This window comes from Antechinus flavipes, chromosome 4 (genome assembly GCF_016432865.1).
Source record: "Antechinus flavipes isolate AdamAnt ecotype Samford, QLD, Australia chromosome 4, AdamAnt_v2, whole genome shotgun sequence".
In the NCBI taxonomy this organism is placed as follows: domain Eukaryota; kingdom Metazoa; phylum Chordata; class Mammalia; order Dasyuromorphia; family Dasyuridae; genus Antechinus; species Antechinus flavipes.
Window position 1 is genome coordinate 89857004 of NC_067401.1, and position 22613 is coordinate 89879616.

At 32.0% G+C, this 22613-nt stretch overlaps 1 protein-coding gene across 2 annotated transcripts in view; it reads right to left on the reverse strand.

The window, feature by feature from the left end:
- FMN2 (formin 2) overlaps positions 1-22613 on the reverse strand; it is a 446111-nt gene that overhangs the window by 61406 nt on the left and 362092 nt on the right. For both annotated transcript variants that reach the window (XM_051993530.1, XM_051993529.1), the window contains one exon: positions 21979-22030. In XM_051993530.1, the coding sequence (XP_051849490.1) occupies positions 21979-22030 (52 nt within the window). The remainder of the gene's footprint in view (positions 1-21978; positions 22031-22613) is intronic.

Consider the following 22613-nt stretch of genomic DNA (forward strand, 5'->3'; position numbering starts at 1 on the left):
TTCATGTTGTTATATAATTCAATGTAATAAACATTTATAATGATAATATGTCTGCTATATATAGTATTCTGTTTAGAAGGAATGCAACATACACATAAGTAACAAAACCATTTGAAGAGGAAAAGAGGCAGTTAACTATTTGAGGGAAGAGAGTATTAAAAAACATTTCCTATCAGACAAAGAAGTCATTGATTCTTTATTTTTAAGAAAAATATGATTCAAACAAGCTGGAGGTGATAAGAGACAGCATTCCAGGCATGCTGGACCACCCTTGCAAAAACACACAGCTAAAATAGAATATTATGTATAGAGAATACCTACCAGTCCCATTATACCAGAATGAAGTTTATAAAAGGCAGTATTTTGAAAGAAGACTAGAAAAAATAGGTAGCAAGTAAATTGTAGAGCATTAGGTGTCGTTAGAATACAGATTCTGTATCTTATCCTAGAGATATAAGGAAAAAAATAAAAATTTTTAAGTATTTGTGTTGAAGAAAGAGCTTTGAACATGGTAAGAACTGTATTTTACAAATTAATTTGGCAGATGTATAATGAATAGATTAGAGGAGGAAAAAATTAGAAGCAAAATCTAATTGTGAGTTACAATAGTCTAAATAAATGAAAAAGCTTCCTGAACTAGGGCAAAGGCTACGTGAGTGGAGATAAATGGATGGATATAAGATGTAGCATGGACAAAGTTGAATGGATAAGGGAAGTTAAGTTCCTTTAAGCCTAAGAGGCATTTCACTGTGATTGTAAGATATCAAAAAGGAAACCTATAACATCAATTATGCAAAATTGGCATCCTATTAGCTCCCTACTTTTTTGGGGGGGAAGGAGGGGAGCTGATCTTAAACAACTCAGTTCAAATTTCTCCGTGCATATCTCTATCTGGAAAATGATGCTTACATACCTGCCCCATCTCTTAAAAAGTTTTGGTAAGTTTCACTAAGCCAAAACAGGAAAAAAAAACTACTTCAAATCTGTGATCCAAATAAAAGGCAAAATTGAAATATATTTCATTAATAACTTGGCACTTTGCAAGACTTTTCCCCAGATATAGTGTTCTCTCCTTCCAAGGCTGTGAAAGAATCAACCTAAAACTCACCCCAAAGGATATTTAGAGATCTGAGCTTCAGGGGGAAAAATTAACAAAATTACAGTTGGTGTTTGCTAAATGTACTTTTAGAGCCAAGATAAATCTTTGTTTTAGTGGCCCAACCATGTCTGTGAGGTATGCCTGGCATGCTAGATACTGCATAACACTGCTATACTGAGTGGAATAACTTCTTTATAAGAGGAAACCTGAAGTCTTGCAATGAGTGTGCACATGAGAAGTACTTGCAATCTAACCAAAGTTTCATTTGTATGATACAATAATATTAGAAAATTTTTAACTCCATTAGTTTGGAGAGGAGAATTTGTTACTCTTTTCTGTGATGAAAAAAGCCTTCTAAAATTTTTAGAATTCCTGGAAAATAGGCTGCTGCCAGGAAGAAAAAATACTTCTCTAAGGTTAAATAAACAAAACAAGCATATTGGTTCTCTTTCATTCATCCTCTTCTGCATTATAATGTATCTTTCATATAACCTTAATCTTTGCCTCAAGCAATTTTCTCATATTCTTGCCTTAACTAAAGCCTGGTTTGGTCGAGATGAGAATATTTTTATAGCTATGCTTTCTTTACCTTTTTCCTATTTTCTTCAATGAAGCAGAAGAAGGTTCCACTTCTTGTTCTGCAATGTGATGTTTGGATCCCCATCCTACTTCCATTATGCAATAAATCTTTTGAAGTCCATTCTACATAACCATCTTTATTATCTATTATTATCAATGACACTTTTGTTTTGCTTATTGAATTCACATATAGCTCCCATTTTTTCTCTGCTTCTTTTCTCCTGAAATTATCACTAGAGACTTCAAGATATTCATTTTTTTGGGAGAGGATTCTAGGAAGATGATGGAGTAAGTCAGAAAATTCCAAGTTCTCCATATTTCCCCCACAAGCAAGAAAAAATTTGCATCTCAAGAGTAACAGAGAAAAAACAAATAAGAAGTGGGGCAGAACAGTGATCCTCATATATATGGAATCCATATACATGGAAATATAAACAATATGTTTAAGATGTCACTAGTAATTGAGTAATTCAAAAGAAAGTAAGGGTTGTGCTGAATCTAATATGATTTTTAAAAAGCAAAACTAGGAAAGGGTAAAAAAATGTATAAAATTGAGGTATGAAAATAAGAACTAACATGGAGAAATTAAATGAGGAAGGAAGGCTGATAGTTCTGAAATCCTACTCACATCAAGAATGGGTAAAAGAGGGATACATACAAAGGTATGAAAGTCTTCTACATTTATTAAGAAATAAAAGGAAAATGGAAAAGGATAATAAGACATAGAAAAATGTGTACATTAATACAAATGGGATAAGGTATATAGATCAATGAGAATGGGATCAATAGAGAACAGGAGAGAAAGGATGGAGGAGAGAATAAGAGACAGATCTTGGAGCTTGAGTAGATTAAGTAATACCAAGTCAAGGTAGCAGATAGAAGTAAAGCAAAATAATCAGCAGGGATAGGAGATATGAGATAAACACAAACATAATAATAATGATGAGAAATAGAATCTATTAGAAAAAAGCAGGGATAGTAAATATCAATCTCAGGCAAAATCAAGGCTAAAATAATTCATTTAAAAGAGGAAAAATAGGCCTATTAATATGGCAGGATTATTAATCAGTATTGTTTTAGACTATTAATATAACTAGATAGAATAAGATTAGAATACTATTATTGGATAGGAAATGATATATCAGCTGATTTAGAATAACATGGAAAGAACAGGATTTATGAAGAATGATTGTTATATACTGTCAGAGAAACAGAAGACAAAAAGCATAGTATGGTCTTACATTGATGTATTAGTGTATATGTATATACAGACATACATACATATATACACACACACACACACGTGTGTGTGTGACAATAGATATCATTGTGTATGTATATGTATATATTATATATAATGCATGTATGTGTTTGTATGTATATAAATCTATCCATATTTAATTGGAGCCTTCTTGGTGATAGTAAAGGCAGGGGGGAAGGAAATGGGAAAAATAGAATAAAGTAAAAACTATATAGCAAAGAGCTGAAGAAAACCTACAAGAAAGCAAAGATGGACAGTTCTGAACACTGTGTAGTATTTATTATATAGGCTTTCTTGAAATGGAAATTTATTGTCTCATATTTTGAATCCTCTCTTATTTTTTTTTCTTTTTCTGTTTTTTTTAACTCTTTTTACCCTGCATTTGTCTTAAATAAATTTCAAGAAAGATATACATTGATGAATCCAGTGACACTTTGAGTTCACTTTTTCTCAATTACTACAACCTTTATTACCACCCAACTTCTGTTACTCAGTGGTGATAAGTCCCAAATAACTGGAAAATTATCAGCTAAATCTTGTTTACTTCTATGATCTTAAATCTGGCATATATGCTACATATTATAATAATCTCTTAATTTTATTACTCCATTGTCTTAAATTTATTGATTAAAATTTTTGCCTGAATAATAACATCTACTGATAGGATTATAAATTTGGAACGTGAAGGGGGCTTACAGGTCATCCAGTCAAACTCCATCCCATCACATATGAATAGAGACTTGGAGATGTAAACTGACTTGTCCAACAGCAGACAAAAAATGGCAAAACAAAAACAAAAACAAAAACAAGAGGCAATAAGTGGTAGGGTTAATATTTGAATTTCTAATTCCAATTCCAGTATTCTTTTTTGTTTGTTTGTTTTGTTTTGTTTTTAGCAGGCAGCTGGGGTCCGGCACTCTTTTGACAGCAACGTGATCTCTTTTTATAAAAATCTCTATTGGTATTCTATCATCTGGCTTCAGTTGCCTCTATTAATTTAAATTTTAAAGAGTATCATTGGTCTCTTTGATGTGGATGCCCCTTCTTCCAATGCAGACGTCAACCAACCCAGGCATACCTCCTGTGTATCTTTTAATCATGTCTTCCCCAAAGTTCTCTATAATAGTCTACTATTTTTCCATTTCTTTATACATTGGGAAGATACCAGTGGAACTATTGAATTATCTGTGTATTATCTTTTGCTTTTACTATGTGATAAGACCATCTTGTTTTTCAATAAGTTAATTCTTTGACGATTTTTACTCTAGTTCTCATTCATTTGTTCTTATTTACTATAAAATACTGCCTACTTGTAACCATCACGAGTCTCTATTATTTTCTCTTTGTGTGATATTCACATTTAATTCCTGAGAGAATATAGAGTTTGATTTGTTGAAGCTAAAGAACTTACCTGGGAAAATATTAGTTTTACAAAAGCTTAATTTTTGGACAGCATCATCAAGATGGTTGATCAAGATTACTTTGGAGGCATACCCAATATCAAAGAGAAAGGTACCAGAAATCTAGTACAGGGGAATACAAAATGAAATCTGAAACACTAAAGATTTCAAGAGAAAAGATGTCAGTGAAACTCCAAAATTCATACAGATAAATTACCAAAGAAATTTCTAGGTTCAAGAGAAATACTGAGAAATAAATTTTCAAAGATAACAAACAGTTCTCAATAATTATGAGAAAAAGAAAAGTGATCCTATGCTGTATGAAATACAAAATTGTGTGGGATATTTAGGAGTACATAGCACATCAATAAGTTCCATAATTTTAAATGAGGAATGAAAACAAAAAAAGAAAGAAATCAGGAATAAATATAGGTAAGAATTTAGAGTTCTTGATACAGAATTTTAAAACTAAATTATTGAATTAGGAGGTTTTTTTTTAATTCTGTATCAAGAACTCTAAATTCAAGAAATCTAAATTTAAATCTAAAATCAAGAACAAAGAAGACAGTATCTTGAAAATGTGTTTGTTCTCTGTACCATTTCCATTGCTTTTCTAATACTAAGTTTGAAAAGACAGAATTGTGAAAATACTTGGAACTTATATAAAATCTGTGATATCAGAAGTAGAGAAGTTGATTTAAAAAGACCTGAGTTCAAATGCTGATTGTACTACATACTATCTATGTGGCTAAGTGAATTATGTAGCCTCTTAAAATCTCATTTCCTCAATAGAAAAAGATCACTTAGACTTCTTAAAGTATGATTTTATTTGTGATGGATAAATACAATTTGGCTAACTTTAACTTTATTTGAGAATAATGTTGCCTCTGAAACTTTGCTTACAGCTCTTCCAAAGAATGAAGCTATACTAGCCAACTTAACTACATATAAAGAGATAATTCTTTTCATACTATTAGTCAGATTGATGTGAATGTCACTTATAATAATACCTTTTCAATAAATCATAAGTTTCAAAACTCCTATGTTAACTCTTTCAAATTGTAGAGGCATGCTTGGGCTATGACAGAGAAATATAAGCCCTGGCAAGTTATATAATGTTATAAAGGGTTCAAGTACAATCCCAGAAATAAAACAAGTCTATTTCTCAAGGATCACCCTGAGGTACATCATCAGTAAACTAACCACTTTGAAATATTTTTACCCTCTGTTCTTGGAAAAAATGGGGGCAAAACCCTTTCATTCAAGAATGACATTATCCTACTTCCACAAGTGGTTAGTGGTAGAATATCAGGAAATGGGAAAAAAAAGTACTAAATTTCAGGGCAGGCAAATTAAACTAGCTCATGCCACAAGGCTCTAAAGAAAGAGATAGGAAGTAGCCACCACTATTGCCTGCCTTCATATTACAGGGAAGGTAGCCCAGGATCATTAACTCCAGAGTAGTAGCCAATATAAATACTTTTTGCACCACTTGTACCCCACAGCCATCACTGTGGAGATGGAGACAACTTCCTTCCTACCAGTACTAACAACTATCATACATGGTCAGTTAGTTTAAGAGCTCTGTGACTGACAGCACCATCTAGAAAACTCATCCTACTCTCAAAACAGCCCTAGAAGCTGTCAAACTGGAAAGCATCCCTTGAGAAAATGTAGCTTGGCAACTGCTTCTTGAAATGCTACATCAAAAGTTACTGAAAATCATGGTAAAAAAGTTCTGTCAAATTGTTCAGTCAGAATGATATGATTTTATTTGTGGAAATGATATTGAAGATGATAGATTTGCTTATACCTTATCAATATACTTCAAGGATGATAGAACTTTTTTACCTGACATAACTGAAACATTCCATTTGCTATTTTCTCTATTAGGATTTATTTGCATGCCAAATGCTAAGCAGAGTGAGCACATAGAAAGTACTAAGTAAAGGCTTTTTTATTCATTTATTCTGATTAAAAGCAGTTAATAAAATAATTAATGAATAATGAAAATAGCACAATTCCAAAGCTCACTTGTACTAATTTTCAACAAATCAGGAGGGTACATATGACTTTCTCTTTTACTTAAAGCTTATTATCATTGCTTTAGGCCACATGTAGATGCTCCTATAGAGGATCAGTCCTGGTTATAGGGGGAACTATGTGAATTCATGCCACAATTATGGTTAGGAAAATCCTTGAATCATGATCTCAAAAAATGCAACAGGAAAGGGAAAATTGAGATTGATAATTTTATAAATCTTCCATTTTAAGTCCATATAATACACACACACACACACACACACACACACACACACACACACAATAGTGTTTCAAATAGCTCAACTCTCTAATTCTTGCTATTATCTCAATTGCTGATACCTTCTAGTTTTTTTTTTTAATGGCAGTAGGTCACTCTCCACCCCGACCAGTCTTCCTGCTTTTCCCACTAATGCGTCACAAAATTAAAGGGTTGTTTTCTACCATGAATACAGGAGAAGACCTCTAAGATCTAGAGAAATAGTGCCTGATGAATAATGTGGCCTACATTTAAGAGATGAATTTTTATTTTTTAATGAGGTCAAACCACTATGACACATCATTGATTCTTGGTAGAGTTTACAATAAAGAGTTTTCTTCATCTTTATTATTTTAGTTGATGTATTGTCTTGGGTCTTAACTAGGATAATTTATGAATGTGGGTATGTTATACCCAATTTGATTACAAGAGGTGGCCATAATTTCAGCTAAGTTATTTGGAGTGATTATTTTGACTTTTCCAGTGAGTCATGTAATGGCTCCCTGTCAGAGCTGTCTTTTTCTGCAATAAAATAAAATAAAATAAAAGAAGAAAGAAATATAGAAAAGTGGGGGAATTGGAAGGTCCATTAACTTCTCTAGTGGTAATGGAAGGCAGAATGAAACTTTTCTCCTGAATATAAAGCCTCTCACTCTCTTCTCTTTTTTTCTCTTCTAAGAAGTGCAAAACTCATAGGGCTTGATATTCGGGCAGGCAGGCTCCATTCAGCCAAAGAAAGAAAAGTATTGATCTCTGGTTAATTGAATGTAATATACATATAATAAAGACTTGTATAGATTCACTCTATTATAGTTGTAGAGTATTTGAAAGATCAAGAACCAAATCCTTCTGAAAGAAAAGATAACAAAACTGTATTCCATATGAATAAAATGTGCAGTTACTTTCTCATGATCTGTTCACTTCTTTTATGAATAAATGATTTAAAAAATTTTAATGATGTAATGGCATTGGGAATATTGGTCTAGTAGTAGCTATTGGGGCAACTAGATGGTGCGCTAAATAGAATGAACACTGGCCCTGGAACCAGAAAGACCTGGTTCAAATTTGGCCTCTGATACTTATAAACTCTATAACATTGGGCACATCATTTAACTTGTGATTATTTTGCTGAACTGTATATCTCTCTCTTGTTATAAAGGACAGGGCTTTAGGTAGGGAAGCAAAAAGGAACATACATGAAAATTTTGTGATTATTGTCTTAAGGAAGTGAGGTACATGGAAATTTGTGAGAAAAAATACAAAATCCTCATCAGTTTTGCTTAGGATATTCCCAGCCCTTCAATAAATCTGGCAGAGTAGTGCAAAAAGGATAGAAGGTGGTAAGAATCACCTACTATGTAAATCACTTAAACATATTAGCTCTTGAACATGAATGTATGATCTTGGTCTAGTAAACCTTCTGCTGGAATACTGGAGAAAGTGAACTATATCAGTATTATTTTTTGTTATTTTCAACTGATTAGTCATTTTCATCATGTCCAACTCTGTGTCCTCATTTTGGGATATTTTTTTAAACAAAAGTATTGGATGGTTTGCCATTTCTTTTTCTAGTTCATTTTACAAATGAGGAAACTGAGCCAAACAGTGTAAAATGATTAGCCCAAGAACAAAATTTTGTTATAAATGAAACCAAAAGTCAAAAGGAATTTGCAGCTACATACTAGGATGGTTACAAGTTCTCCTGGACAAAGCACCTAAGTAGATGGTGAAAATGGTTTTAACATTGATCCAAAGGCAAGAAATATTATTTCATTGATCATCTGAGCAGCTAATGTTACAATGTTCCTACAAGCCATTATTATTTTCCAAAAAGGACTTCATATGCCAACATGGGGTGCTGAGAATATGAAAGAAGAAAAATTTCATAAAACACTTAAGACATTCTAAGTTAAATTACCCTACTCTTAAATATTCAATGATTTTCAAAAGCTAGCATTAATAACTAAATATAATTTTAGGAGTCAATTTTAAAGTAGTTGCTTCTGTCCAGTAGACACTGGCTTGATAAAGTGAAAGTTAAAAACAAAAACACCAAGTTAAAAGAATAAAATAAAAAGATAAAGAATGCAAAGGAGACAACTCCAATCTGATCACTTCAAATGGTTTCTTGATCTTGAAAAAAAAAAAGGGAAATTGATAGAAAAACAGTCAACAATGTTTTCTAAATAAATTTAACTCATATAAGTCATGTGGTACAAAGAAGAGTCTCAAAAATTCTAATAATTCTCTCATTACCAAAATTTGCTCTCCATTTTACAAGTGAGTAATATGACAACCAATAGTTACACTGCTTTATAATGGAGTTTTTGAAATAAGATCTTGTCAAGCAGGGTGGAGAAAGTTTAGGATCAATATTCAATTGTTTATGATCAACCCATACTGTTCATGGAGTTTTTTCAGCAAGGATATAAGAGGATCTTGGAGTGGTTTGCCATTTCTGTTTCCTAAGGATTAAGGCAAGCAGAGTGACTTACACAGGGTCACACATATGGTATATGAAGCCAAACTTGAACTCTAGTCTTCCTGACTCCAGGCTCAGTGAGTGCCCTATTTACTTTGTTTCTAAACTAAACCTTTATGAGCAATATCACATAAAACAATGAGAAGCAGTGGAAAGAAAAAAAATTTTTTTCTGTAAGTCTGGCAAGAGAACTAATGAAGCCAAGTCATTCCAAGGGCATTTAAGGATGAAATTAGAACAAGGACCAGTAAGAGACAAAAAAAAATATCTGTCAACATTTTTATAACTTATGACAATGAAGCTACCACATTTGGATGCTATCACGACCCAATGTGCTGAATGAGTTAATAGAAATGGAATTTAAAAAAAAAAAAAGTTGAGAACTATAGCTGGTCTCTCTTAATTACACACAGAAGCCTTGTTAGAGGAACAATTTTTAAATTATTAGAAGACTGATCTTCAAAATATCTAAAAGAGGGGAGGTTACCAAAGGCTTAAAATATCTTAGGCCATATGATGATCAGAAACAAGGGAATAAGAAGATATCAATTACCACTAAACTATGCCAATTTTCCCATCACTACAAAATCTTTATGACAATAATTAATGTGAATAATAAAGAGCAAACTTAAGACAATACATAGTCTTGGGTTTTTTGGCTTTTTATAAATGATATCCTATATGGGACCAATCTTTAAAATTATGAAAAACTGAAATGTATAAAGAAAACAACATCTCATTGCATTTGTTTATCATAAAAAGGACTTATTCCAATAGCTCAAATTAAAATTATTTAAAATGTCTTGACCATCAATGTATTATAAGTTAATATAAAAATACTGATACTCCTCAAATGTAGAATAAAAAAGGTAATCTTGTTAAATTTCTCCTCGATTATTAAAAATAGTCTACTATATGTTATTTATTATCCTGGGGATTAAGGAGATATTTTTTATCTTTATGGTGACTAGAATGTAAAAGTTCTTTGAGAAAAAAAGGCTGTTTTTGTTTTTATTTTTGTTTTTGATTTTTTGCATTCCCTTTGTATTCCCCCTGAATAAAACAATGCCTGACACATAGTACTTAATAAATGCTTAATGACTGATCAATTATATCACCAATTTAGAATTCTTAAATCTTCTTTCTAGGTTAAATAAAACAAGGCTAATTAGTATTTATGAAAATTCTTACTTTAAGGAAGTCCTTTCAAACAGCTCTTATGAAGTTATTAAGCTGTGTATACCCTTTGATCCAGTAGTGTTTCTACTGGGCTTATACCCCAAAGAGATACTAAAGAAAGGAAAGGGACCTGTATGTGCCAAAATGTTTGTGGCAGCCCTGTTTGTAGTGGCTAGAAGCTGGAAAATGAAAGGATGTCCATCAATTGGAGAATGGTTGAGTAAATTGTGGTATATGAACGTTATGGAATATTATTGTTCTGTAAGGAGCGACCAGCAGGATGAATACAGAGAGGACTGGCGAGACTTACATGAACTGATGCTGAGTGAAATGAGCAGAACCAGGAGATCATTATATACCTCAACAACGATACTGTTTGAGGATGTATTCTGATGGAAGTGGACCTCTTTGATAAAGAGAGCCTTAATTGATCAAAGATGGACAGAAGCATCTACACCCAGAGAAAGAACACTGGAAATGAATATAAACTGCTTGCATTTATGTTTTTCTTCCAGGGTTATTTATACCTTCTGAATTCAATTCTCCCTGTGCAACAAGAAAACTGTTTGGTTCTGCCCAGATATATTGTATCTAGGATATACTGCAACCCATTCAACATGTAAAGGAGTCTTGCCATCTGGGGGAAGGGGTGGAGGGAGGGAGGGGAAAAAATCGGAACAGAAGTAAATGCAAGGGATAATGCTATAAAAAATTACCCTGGCATGCGTTCTATCAATAAAAAATTATTAAAAAATTTAAAAAAAGTGAAAATAGATGAGTGAATGAATGAATAAAATAAAAAAAAAAACAGCTCTTATGGTTCTTCTAAGGTTTTTTAACTTGAGGTGTAACAATCCTAATTCTTTAACCTGATTCTTATATGGTAAAATTACACATTCTCTTGCCATTTGGCTGGACATGGTCCTTAGGTTTAAATATAATGCATTTATATTGTTTAATATGTTTGTTTAATGTTTTTAACCCATCTTGAACTTGTAATACATCAATAATGCAGTAGTTCTATAAAACAGCTTGCTCAGTGAAGACTTCAATACTTGGATCAATCACTAACCAGAGGAATCAAGAAATGGGATCAGGTAGACAATACAATTACAAAAACAACAAAAATTTTGAATTAAGTTTTGTTTTTGTTTTTGTTTTTGTTTTGCAAAGCAACATCTTGGAAGTCCTCACATTGTGGTTACCCAATTTCCACAGTTCTGGAGCTTCTTAATAGCAAATGCTCTACAAATTTGTTTGATTCTTCCTTTCTTTTCACTCCATTAGTTAAACCATTGACCAAGGCTAAATTATTCTCTTTTCTATTTTTCTGCTTAAGATAAGTATTACTCTTCATCTAACCCTTCTATTTTTCATCATTAGTGCCAATTGGGGGAATCCTTTCCAAAGTATTAACATAATGCAATGTTATATTTTTGAGGAACAATTTAACGTCCTGTCAATTTTGATAACTTTCAATATATTTTCAGTTACTGTATCTTATTTGATCCAACAAAATCCATGTGAGGTAAACTCAACATGTAGCAGTCTATGCAATTTACTGATATGGAAACAGATTCAGAAGAGTTAAAATGATTGTCCCATGATCATACGCCCAATAATTTGCAGTCGAGAACCCAAGTTTTCTGAGTCTTATATTTGTACCATATTTTAAAATCTTTGTCATTTACTTAGAATTAGATATAGTGCCATTCAGTTGTCACTCAGAAAGATATATTCTATACCTAAAGTATAAATCATTTTAAAGAATCACTTTTAAAGATTTATAAAATATATTTCTGCTACACTGCAAAATAGTAGAATGGAAACAAAACTGGACTAAAAATCAAGAAAGTGGGGTTGTAGTCTCACTATCCCAAAATTATTACTTAAACTTGGAAAATATGTGTATATGTATGTGTATACACATATAATAATACATCTTCTGTTTTGAAAAGTAGAACATTTAATGAAAAAGTGGTAACCTATAATAAATGAAACCTCTGAAAAGCACAAAACATGACAGAAATAAAATATATTATGAATGTGGAAAGAGATGTTTAGTCATATCTAAAGAGGAATCATGCCTTTAAAGAAAGTATCATCTATAGCCCCAAGTCTCTTCAGTAATGTTTTTACTTAGTTTAAATAAATTTCTCATCATTTCCCTTATCTTGCTCTTGTTGAATGCACCAGAGCTATGAACTGCCTGAAGGCAATTAAAACCAGTTTAAAAGGAGATTACTGAAACCAGTTTAAAAAAGTAAAGAAGGGAGTAAAAAAGAGCTAACCATTGTGACCAGATGTTAGGTCATTCTGAGCAGCTGTTACCATTCCTGAGACTGTGGCCTTCCCTATGGACTTGAGATTGTTATGCAAAACACCTTACATAACACCTTGTAAAGGTTGTTTCTCTGGTGAGACTCCCTCCTGGTTGAAATGTGTTTAACCCTGCTACCTTCTGCCCTCTCTTAAGCACTCCAGAACTTTTTGCAATTCTCTTGCCTGCATCAAAGATCCATGTTTTTGCTACTTTGGTAGTCTTTAGCTCAGATTGACAGCCTAAGTTTGCTTTTTATATAATGGTTCTCTCCCACATTAGAAATCTCATAGTACATTCATGTAGGATATATTTCCTCAAGGGCTTACCTGTATTCAAACATATATATTAAATTAAATAACAAGGAAAAGAATGTCTTCTGCCCCTTGCTCCTTTGCTTCATAATTTCTCACCAAAACAATATAAATTTCCTATAGTTTTCCCATCTGGGTAACATAGTCCACAAAACATTGGGAGTTCATCTCCAGCTTCAGGAAATTACTGGCTGTGTGTAACCATTATCTCAGTTTCCTCATTGCAATAATAGGACCTACCTTTCAGAGTCATTTTAAGAAACAAATGAAATATTTTTTTTCCAAAATAATTCATAAATTATGAATTATTATATAAATGACTATCATAATAATTAATGTTAAACATAATAAGTACTATTATTTTCTATAACTCAATTATTTTATTTTGTAGGAAAAAAACCAAACAAACATGATATATGCTTAGCAAAAGCACTTCCAAGAGTTTAATAACAGAGCCTAATCAGAAAAGGGATATGTTTCGATTTTCAGAACCAAACCTTTTAGGGTATAAATAAACAATTTTGGCTATATGTTCATTTCTTTTCCATTTTCAGCCAAAACTGAAAAGAGGAGGTACCAAATGTTTTGTGACACTAGTAGTTCTTATGAAATTTGCAGTTTAAAACCTATGAAGTTAGGCTCACTTCATATGTAACATTTCCCCTGAGAAATGCCCAGCAAAGCCTGCTGCTCCCTATCAGCAATCAAAAGATTTTGGGTTTATTTCAAGAATAAAGTCAAAGAATTTCAAATATCCTCAGTATAGAGAGAGATGTAAATTATTTGAAAAGTATAAGTAAAACTTTCTCTTCTTCTTTCTCCCCCTTTTCCTCTTTCTTACTCCCTAGTTAGTATTGAAATGCTCCCCTTCTCCCATGATAGAGAGCTAGATAGCTTATATTTTAACAGAGTCTGAAGTGTTTAGCTACGAAGTTCTAATTGCAAAATAACACATTCTATTTGTTATACTTTATCAATATTAGTAAGGGAATGATGTAATTGTTTAGAATTTTGCAAAGACATTCCATGTCACTTCAGTGTTAATACCAGGCTGGAGCCTTTTTTGTCTGCCTCCATAAGCTAGATAAACACAGACCTGTATGCTTTCTTCTCATCTCAGGATACTCAGAGAGATCCTGGAAAATATGCCTATTGTGAGCTAAACATTTCACTTTTCATTTTATCCATGCGCCAGAAATCCATTCCTTGGATAAACACTTTACAAACTGACACTCTAAAAGTCACTAAACATGATAAAGAGAGTGTACATCATTTCAGGACTGATTAAATATTTTCTCTCCCATGACAAATGAACAGTTACAAACTATATGTAGTCTTTAGAACCACCATTCCATTTTTGTCTTTATTTTGTATGAAAGATTAATTTTCCATTTCAACTCATCAGTTATGCAATCCTAGCTTCAGTAAAACACTACTCATGCAATTCAGTATGACTATTATTTATTTTTAGAAGTATGTATAATAGTGCTTTGTTTTGGAGCTATATCATAAATGGACTTTCCTCTATACCACCTCTACTATTTATAATGTCTTGTTATGGGCCATTTCCTAAATTTCTCATTTATTAGTACTAATTTCATTTTCAAATTACCTCATATTTATTTATCTGTGTACATGTTAAATATACTATAAAAATGAAAGCTTCTTGATGGGAAGAACTGTTTCATTTTTGTAATTTTATTCACAGTGTCTAGAAGTATGTTCTGTCTTTGATAGGTGTTTAGTGGATATTGATTTTTCTTTTTTCTATGGTCAAAATGAATTTAGAGGAATGAAAACGAGTAATGTAGGTATCTACAAAATGAAAATAGTTCAAATTGATCTATTTGATACATTTAAGATATATACAAGATAAACATAAACACTCAGCAATTTTTATATGCAAATTATTTATATAAGTTCTTCTATACCATTCATTTACTTTATTCTACATGTTTTTCCTAGTTATCCAGTTTACTCACACATTAGTCAAAAATAATACTGCATAAAAAGGATTAAAATATAATATTCTATATGACCTATGATTGCCTTTCTTAAATATCTTGTAATATTTGTACATAAAAATTAAAACTATTTTAATACAGTATATGAGAAATCAATATATCTCTGCATTTGTTGATCATAAGCATTTTAATTCCTAGATCAAGTCACAAATTGATATAGAAAGTAGAAAAGATGATAAAAGAAACATGGAATGACAGAATGGTGGAATAATATTTGGGAAGATGTTTGAAAAGGGAATAGTGAGAAGAAAAAGCAATAGAAATGATAAAAGACTTCATAACTAAACAGTATTTTGTCCAGTATTTTACAAGTATATTAAATTTATTTCCCTTATTAATCCTATTTCATAGAAGTTGCTAATTCAGAACCCACCACAAAATTTAAAAACCTCTTTGTAATAGTGTAGGGTTTTTTTTTTTTTTTGTGGTAATAAAAATAAATGGAATTGAAGACATACCCATCAATTGGGAATGATTGAACATGTTGTAATGATGGAATATTATTTTGCCATAAGAAATGATAAATAGGTGCAGAAAAAAAAACTGGGAAGGCTTAGATGAATTGATGCTTAGTGAAATGAGCAGAATTAAGAAAACACAGTATAGAGTAACAACAATGTTATTATGATGATCAAATGTAAAAGATTTAGCTACTCTGATCAAGACAGTAATCTAAAATAATCCCTAAGGACTCTCGATGAAAAATGCTATCCACCACCAGAGAGAAAATTGATGAACCCTGAGTGAATATTCAAACATGCTTTTTTCATTTTCCTTATTTTTTTTTTGCTATTGCCTTTATTTTATTATTATTATTATTTTCATTTTTAGTGATGGAACTGTGTCACTCAGCTAGGAAAAATTAAGTACCTGAGGTCAAATTTGAACCCAGGTACTTCTGACTTCTGAGCCAGTATTTTATCTACTGTACCATCTAGCTATCCTATGCTAACTTTATCCTTTTTGCAACAAGGTTAATGTAGGAAAATATTTTTGCATAATTTCACATGTATAATTGATATCATGTTGCTTACCTTCTCAAGGGGTGGGGAAGAGGTAGACAGGAGGAAGAGAATTTGTAATTCAAAAAAAAATTTGAAGGTGTGTTATGATATTTAGAGAATGCTAATAAATACATAAATAAATAATGACAGGGAGAGAGAGAAAAACACAGCTGATAAATGGCAGAAATAAAATTCCATTTCAGGCCCACTGACTCTAAATCCATTTGCATGTATAACTCTTTGGGCTTGTATTTTAATTGTAACTATTATAAAAATACCATATAAAGTTAAAAAAATTACTCAAGGATTTTAGAATCTGGCTAATGTGAATAAATAAATAAATTAATTAATATGTAAATAAGTGAATAAATTAATGATAATTTTTCTAATCTCCCAGATACTTCTCTAGCTTCTACATGACTGTTTCTATTGGTGGAAAACTCACTCGTTTGTTGGGATTGCAATGCTTTCTTAGACAGCTCCAACCATTAGAAAGGTCTTTATATTGGGACAAAAGATTTTGCCTACATCTTCCACCTACTTATTACTAAGTATAAATAATTATACTTAGTCTATACTTCCATTTTATTTCCTGGAATTATAATGACAATTATTGAATATAATGCTCCACATACACAGGAACCTTCCAAATAGTTGCACAATTACTCCCACAATATTTTATATTTTTCAGATAAACATATTGATTCCTTCTACCTTTCTTTATATGATGAATATTCTGTTCCATTGACATCCTGGAGGTGTTGTTTGTTTTGTTTGTTTTAGCCAATGTTCAACAATTTAACCAATACTATTCAAAATTTGGTGCTCAGAGTTAAACATGAAACTAAGATTGGCAAGTAGTGTAGCAAGACCATTATCTATCTTAATTTTGACACTATTTATTGCAGTGATGTAGATGAGCTTTGTGGGTACACTTATACTACTCTCAGATTAGATTTACCATTAACTAAAATTCTTAATTTTTTTTTCCATGATAGATATTGGATCACAAATCTGGAGCTAGAAGAGAACTAGAGGGGCATGTATCCAACCTCATTTTTCACGATTGTGGAAAATGAAGCATAGGGTAGTTAAATGGATTGTCTAATGCCACACAGGAAGAAAAGATCACTGGCAGGAATTACTTCAGACCTTTTTTCTTAAATTTACCCTTGTGTAGCCACTCTCAGGGTTCTAAATTTTGACAAATCACTTAAATATTCTGAGCCCCAGTTTCCTTATAAATGGTTTATGACAGTAGGCCTTTGCTTAGACTTCCTGCTCCGAGTCTCCACCTACTCTAATCCACTATCCACCCAAGTTTCCAAAATGATTTTCCTAAAGCACAAGACTGGTCTTTTAACAATTCCCCTTCCCCATTCAATAAACTGCAGTGTATCTCTATTATTTTAGGAAGAAACATAGTCCTTTGTCATTTAAAGCCCTCTGGACACTTCCCATTTTTGCAATGCTCTTATATTTTATTCCCTTCTACATACTTATCATCCAGGCATGCTGACCTATTTGCAATTTTTAAACAAAACGTTTAATTCTGTATCTGTATCATTTTGGCTATTCCTCTTTCATGGATGATTCTCCCTTCTCCCCTCTTCCACTTTGAAATCTCACCTAGATTCCATGTCCACTTAAGACTTAGCTTAAAATCCAACTTCTTCAGGTCTTTTATAGTCCCACTGCAAATGCTTTTTCTTCCGATATTTAACTCCTTTCTACTCTGCTTCAATGTGTATCTTGTTATCTAAATGTCGTTTCCTTCATTAGGATGTAAGGTCTTTGAGGGTGGAAGTTGTTTCTCCCTTTCTTAGTATCTCCAGAACTTAGCATAGTACTTAACAAATACTTTTTAAAAAACAACTTAAGCATTAATAACTTTTCTTTAAAGATCTCTAATTTTATCAGTGAAGGATCACACTCTACAGATGCATCTTACAGCCTCTTTCCATTTCTAACCACATTTCATTTCCTATGTGAGGAAAAAAAATATCTTCACAGTGACTCAAATAGTCTTATGATGAGTTTCTCCAAATCTAAGTCAGGTAAACTGGCAGATGATAGATAAGCAAATGGTACTAAAAGTTTTGTTGGTTTTGTCAAGCCTTCGAGAGCCTGGCAATGATGTAAAATTACAATTTATTATTTACTTCTTGAAAGGGCAATATCCTACCAATACTGTTATTTTATGGGTATCTGACAAATGAATTTACTACTCTTACACTGATGGATTTTACATTAAAATGTCTCAAACTTTAATTACAGAGCCCACATGTTCATATTCCCCAGAGATATTTACTTCTTTTATCTACTTTTATGAATTAGATGGGAGAAAATTTTAAAAAAAATCTCTTCAAAGCTATATCTGAAAAAAGAACCCAGTCTTCCATATCCACAGAAAGTAGTAATGTAGTCTTTGTTTGAATACCTCTATTGAAAAGGAACTCACTCCTGAGACAGGTTGTTATCTACTCTTTTGAATAGCTTCAGTTGTTAGGACTTTTTTCCCCCTTATATCAGTCTGGAACATAACTGCAGTTTTCAACCACTGCCTGTCTAGGACCAATCAGAATGAGTCTAATTCCTTTTTTGATAGCCTTTCAATAACAGAAATCAACTATCATCTTTGCCCTAACTTATCTATTTCTAGATAAAACAACCCCAGTTCCTTTCATGATCTTTATATGGCATGATCTTCAGGCCTTTGAAATCATTTAAGTCATTTACTTCTTTATGTTCCTAAGCTGATTAATTTTCTTAAAATATGGCAATCAAAACCACAATATTTTATCATTGTTAAATAAAATTCCACTATTAAGATTAACTAAATGGAAGGGAAGTCTGATTTGGTATATGATATCTCTAAAGAATTAGTTTTAAAATAATATTTTTAAACTAATAGTATTGACAATCAGAAGTCCTAACAAGTGTGATATAATAAAAATCTGAGACTTATTTGGTATTTGCACAATATTGAATGTATAAAAATGATACTGTTAAAATAATATTTTAATTATGTTAATCTCCCTCCTTAAATTATCTTTGAATCATTAGATTTCTTAGTTACTATGTTCTTCAGAAATATTTCCAGAAGGGGAAGGGTAATAAAGGGAATTTTCACTCAAGATGAGTTTTCTTGTCAACCTGATGAAATTGTAGAGAATGAACCAATGTTTACAGGGAAATGCAGGGTATCTTTCATGGAACTCTTAATTAATGGCTGACTATGAATCAATCAGGCTTCTACATAATCTATAAAAATAATCATCATTTTCATTCATTCTTTCTTTTCATAGATAAACTGTAGCACACTAGCATGTATATGATTTTAGAGGTAAAGGGGGAAAAACTGTGCTGATATGCAATTTCCTCTTCCATGGTCTAGATTTCAGAAGTTCACTGCTTTTCCAGCTAGCTTAAGAAGGCAATTGCAGGAATTCATATTCCTGGATACACTTCTGCCTTTCTGCTGTCATTTCTTAGAGCAACTGGGACAGGGAGATGTGTCTTGATGCTGTCTATAATAAAACAGAGCTAAAAGGCTCAAACTTTATTTTATGTCTCAAGGAGAAGCATAAATTTAAAATTTAAGCGTTTCTAGGAAGAGAAACTGGTTTCTTAACATGCTGTGCTTCTTGGAGAAAGGAGAGAAGTAGCACCCGTCAGTTATTTTAACAAAGCAGGTGTGATGGGAAGAGTATTGTTTTTTGATAACTGTCTAAACTGTTTACTTTCCAAAAGGGTCCTAAATCCAAAAGTTGTGCTTTGCATCTTTGCGTCAATCACTGTGTATTCCTAGGAAAGAGGGATTATTGAAATAGCATAATTTTCCTAATAACAATCCAATATTCATTTTCCTTCTGAAGTATACTAAGGGAAATTTCTGTATCTAATTATATTGGCTCAACTGCATGTGAAGGCAATCAGTTAGAGAGAAGTTAATTCTTCAGAGGCATTTCCCTGGATTGGATTCAGTCGATGTAAACCCAGAGTCTTTAAGGTGTTAGTAGGGGAACCTTAGGTTATTTCTAAATGAATTAGGTTTTGTAGTAAACTAATTTAGTTTAGTTTTAGATATCTTGCTATCACTTTTATCAGAGAGAATGATCTTTAACTTGGAAAGGGAATAGCAAACATGTTAAAAGAAATCCAAGTTACTTAAGGAGATAAGAAAATTACTTTGCTTTCCTAAATAATTTCAAGATTTATGGCCCAGTAAACATATATACAGGAATATGTATGTATGTGTGTATATGTCTCTGGGTGTGCCTATATATGTGACCCCTGAAGATATAAGAATCTTTAAGGCATAATAAGGAAATTGTTTAACAAGCTATAAATGATGTCTGGTATTTTCTAAAAGAGAAGAAAATTAGATTCTAGAAACAATAGACCAATCAGAATTATCCTATTCTTTCCCCCTCCATTCAAAAACTGATTATTAGTTATATAATTTGGGGGCACCTGAAAAAGGAAATATGATCTTAGGTATCATTAAAAGCTCATTGAGAAAAATCTAAAGAAAATAAACTAATTTTACATTTGATAATATCAAAACATTGGAAGAAAATGGGCTTTATGTCTGTGTAGTATTTCTGAATTTGGCAAATTATTTTGTAAAATCTCTCAAGAAATCCTTATGGACAGGTTGGTAAATACAGTTTGAATGATAGTACAATAAGATTTCATTGTAGCTTGTTGGGCAACTTTAAACAAAGATTCTTAACTACATGTAGATTGATATCAACAAGGAATGTAGACATGTGAAAATACAGGTTGTTAACTTTCCAGGAAAATTTCAGAGAAGCTTATATATAGAGAGGGAATTTGGACCGACTGACTTCTAAATGTCCTTCTAATTATGAGCCTATGATGCTACTTACTATTGGTTTTATAGAACTCCTAGAAATATGCTATATACTCTTGTCAAGCAATATATTCCAGTGATTTAAAATTCTTGTTGTTAATCAATCTTTCAATAAACAAAGATCACCATATACCCTGTAGCCATTTAAGGTCCTATTTATTAATACTCTTGTATTTAACTGTGGTAGTCAATTACTAGTTACCAGTTTACATAAGAGTTCATATATAATCCTTTCTATAATATTGAATATCCAAGCTTATTATTTGCTCTCAGTGAAGACAGGAGATTATGACAGTTGGAACTTTATCTGAATCAGAATGTTATTTTCTTTCTAGTCAGTTTTCTGGATTAAAAAGATGAAAGAGGAGGAACAAAAAGATGGATTTTTAGTCAGTTGTCTATGCTCAACTCTGCAATTCTAAAATCAACTAAAAAAAACCCTAGTTTTATTGATTATTTAACAATACAATTTTGCCTGATTTTCCTTCATATCTCTCTTTACTTTCCACATTCCTATCTCCAAATCTTTTCCTACATTTTAGTAGTGCTTTTTTGCTTCTGCTTTCAAATTTCCTGTTTGCTTTTTTAAACTTCTTCTCTAGTCTTAAAGCACCATACTAGATAAAATGAATTAGTTCGACCTGGTGGTGGTGTTTGGTCATTTTTCAGCTACATCTATTTCTTTGTGACCCCATTTGAGGTTTTTGTGGCAAAGATGGAGATGTTGGCCATTTCCTTCTCTGACTAATTTTAAACATGAGGAAATTGAGGTACATGGGATTGAATGACTTGCCAAAGGTCATAAACTAGTTATCTGAGGCCAAATTTGAACTCAGGAAGATAAGTCTTCCTGAACAGAGGCCTAGCAATTTATCCACTGTGCCACCTAGCTGTCTCTAGATATGGTAATAATATCCTATACTAGTGAGAGGCAAAAAAAAAAAAAAAAAAAGATAAAATTCAGCAGCAATAATGTGTATTTAAATGCAGTATTCTATTAGATTAATTTTTAATTATTTAAAAAATGACTAGTTCTCTTAATTGATTACTTTCAGAGATAGTATCTGGTAAATGTCTGACATCTTTGCAAACCTGTTCTGAGTAATATATTTTACTGCTGCGTAGTGAGTCCTCTTACCATTTATGTGCCGCTGTCAATGAATGCTCCTCGGCTTCTTGGTCAATTTTTGCTGTAAACATGGAAGGAAAAAACAGAAAAATATAAATGCTAAATAAGTGCTACATCTTCAAGAAAGTATAATGCAAGTCCTGTAATATTATTATATTTAATGATATAACTATAAATCTAATATTCATTTACTTATAAAAATAACTTAAAATATGCTGTAGACAAACCTACCCCTCCCTATATATATATATATATATATATGTATATATATATATATATATATAGGGAGGGGTAGGTTTTGAGAGAGAGAGAGAGAGAGAGAGAGAGAGAGAGAGAGAGAGAGAGAGAGAGAAATCAAGGTTAAGTGATTTGCCCAGGTTCACACAGCATAGAAGTGTTAAGGTCCAAGGCCACATTTGACTCAGAAACTCAGATCCTCCCTACTCCAGGAGTATATTACTGTACCATCTAGCTGCTTTCTACAGATATATTTTTAACTATTATATTCTCCTCCAATACTTTTGCCAACTGTGATTTCATTGGCATATATTTTTATCAACTAATACATATCACACTATAACTTGGGCGAAAGATTTTGAGAAGTTTTATGGAAAAAAAAAATAATACAAGGGCAATCTGATAAT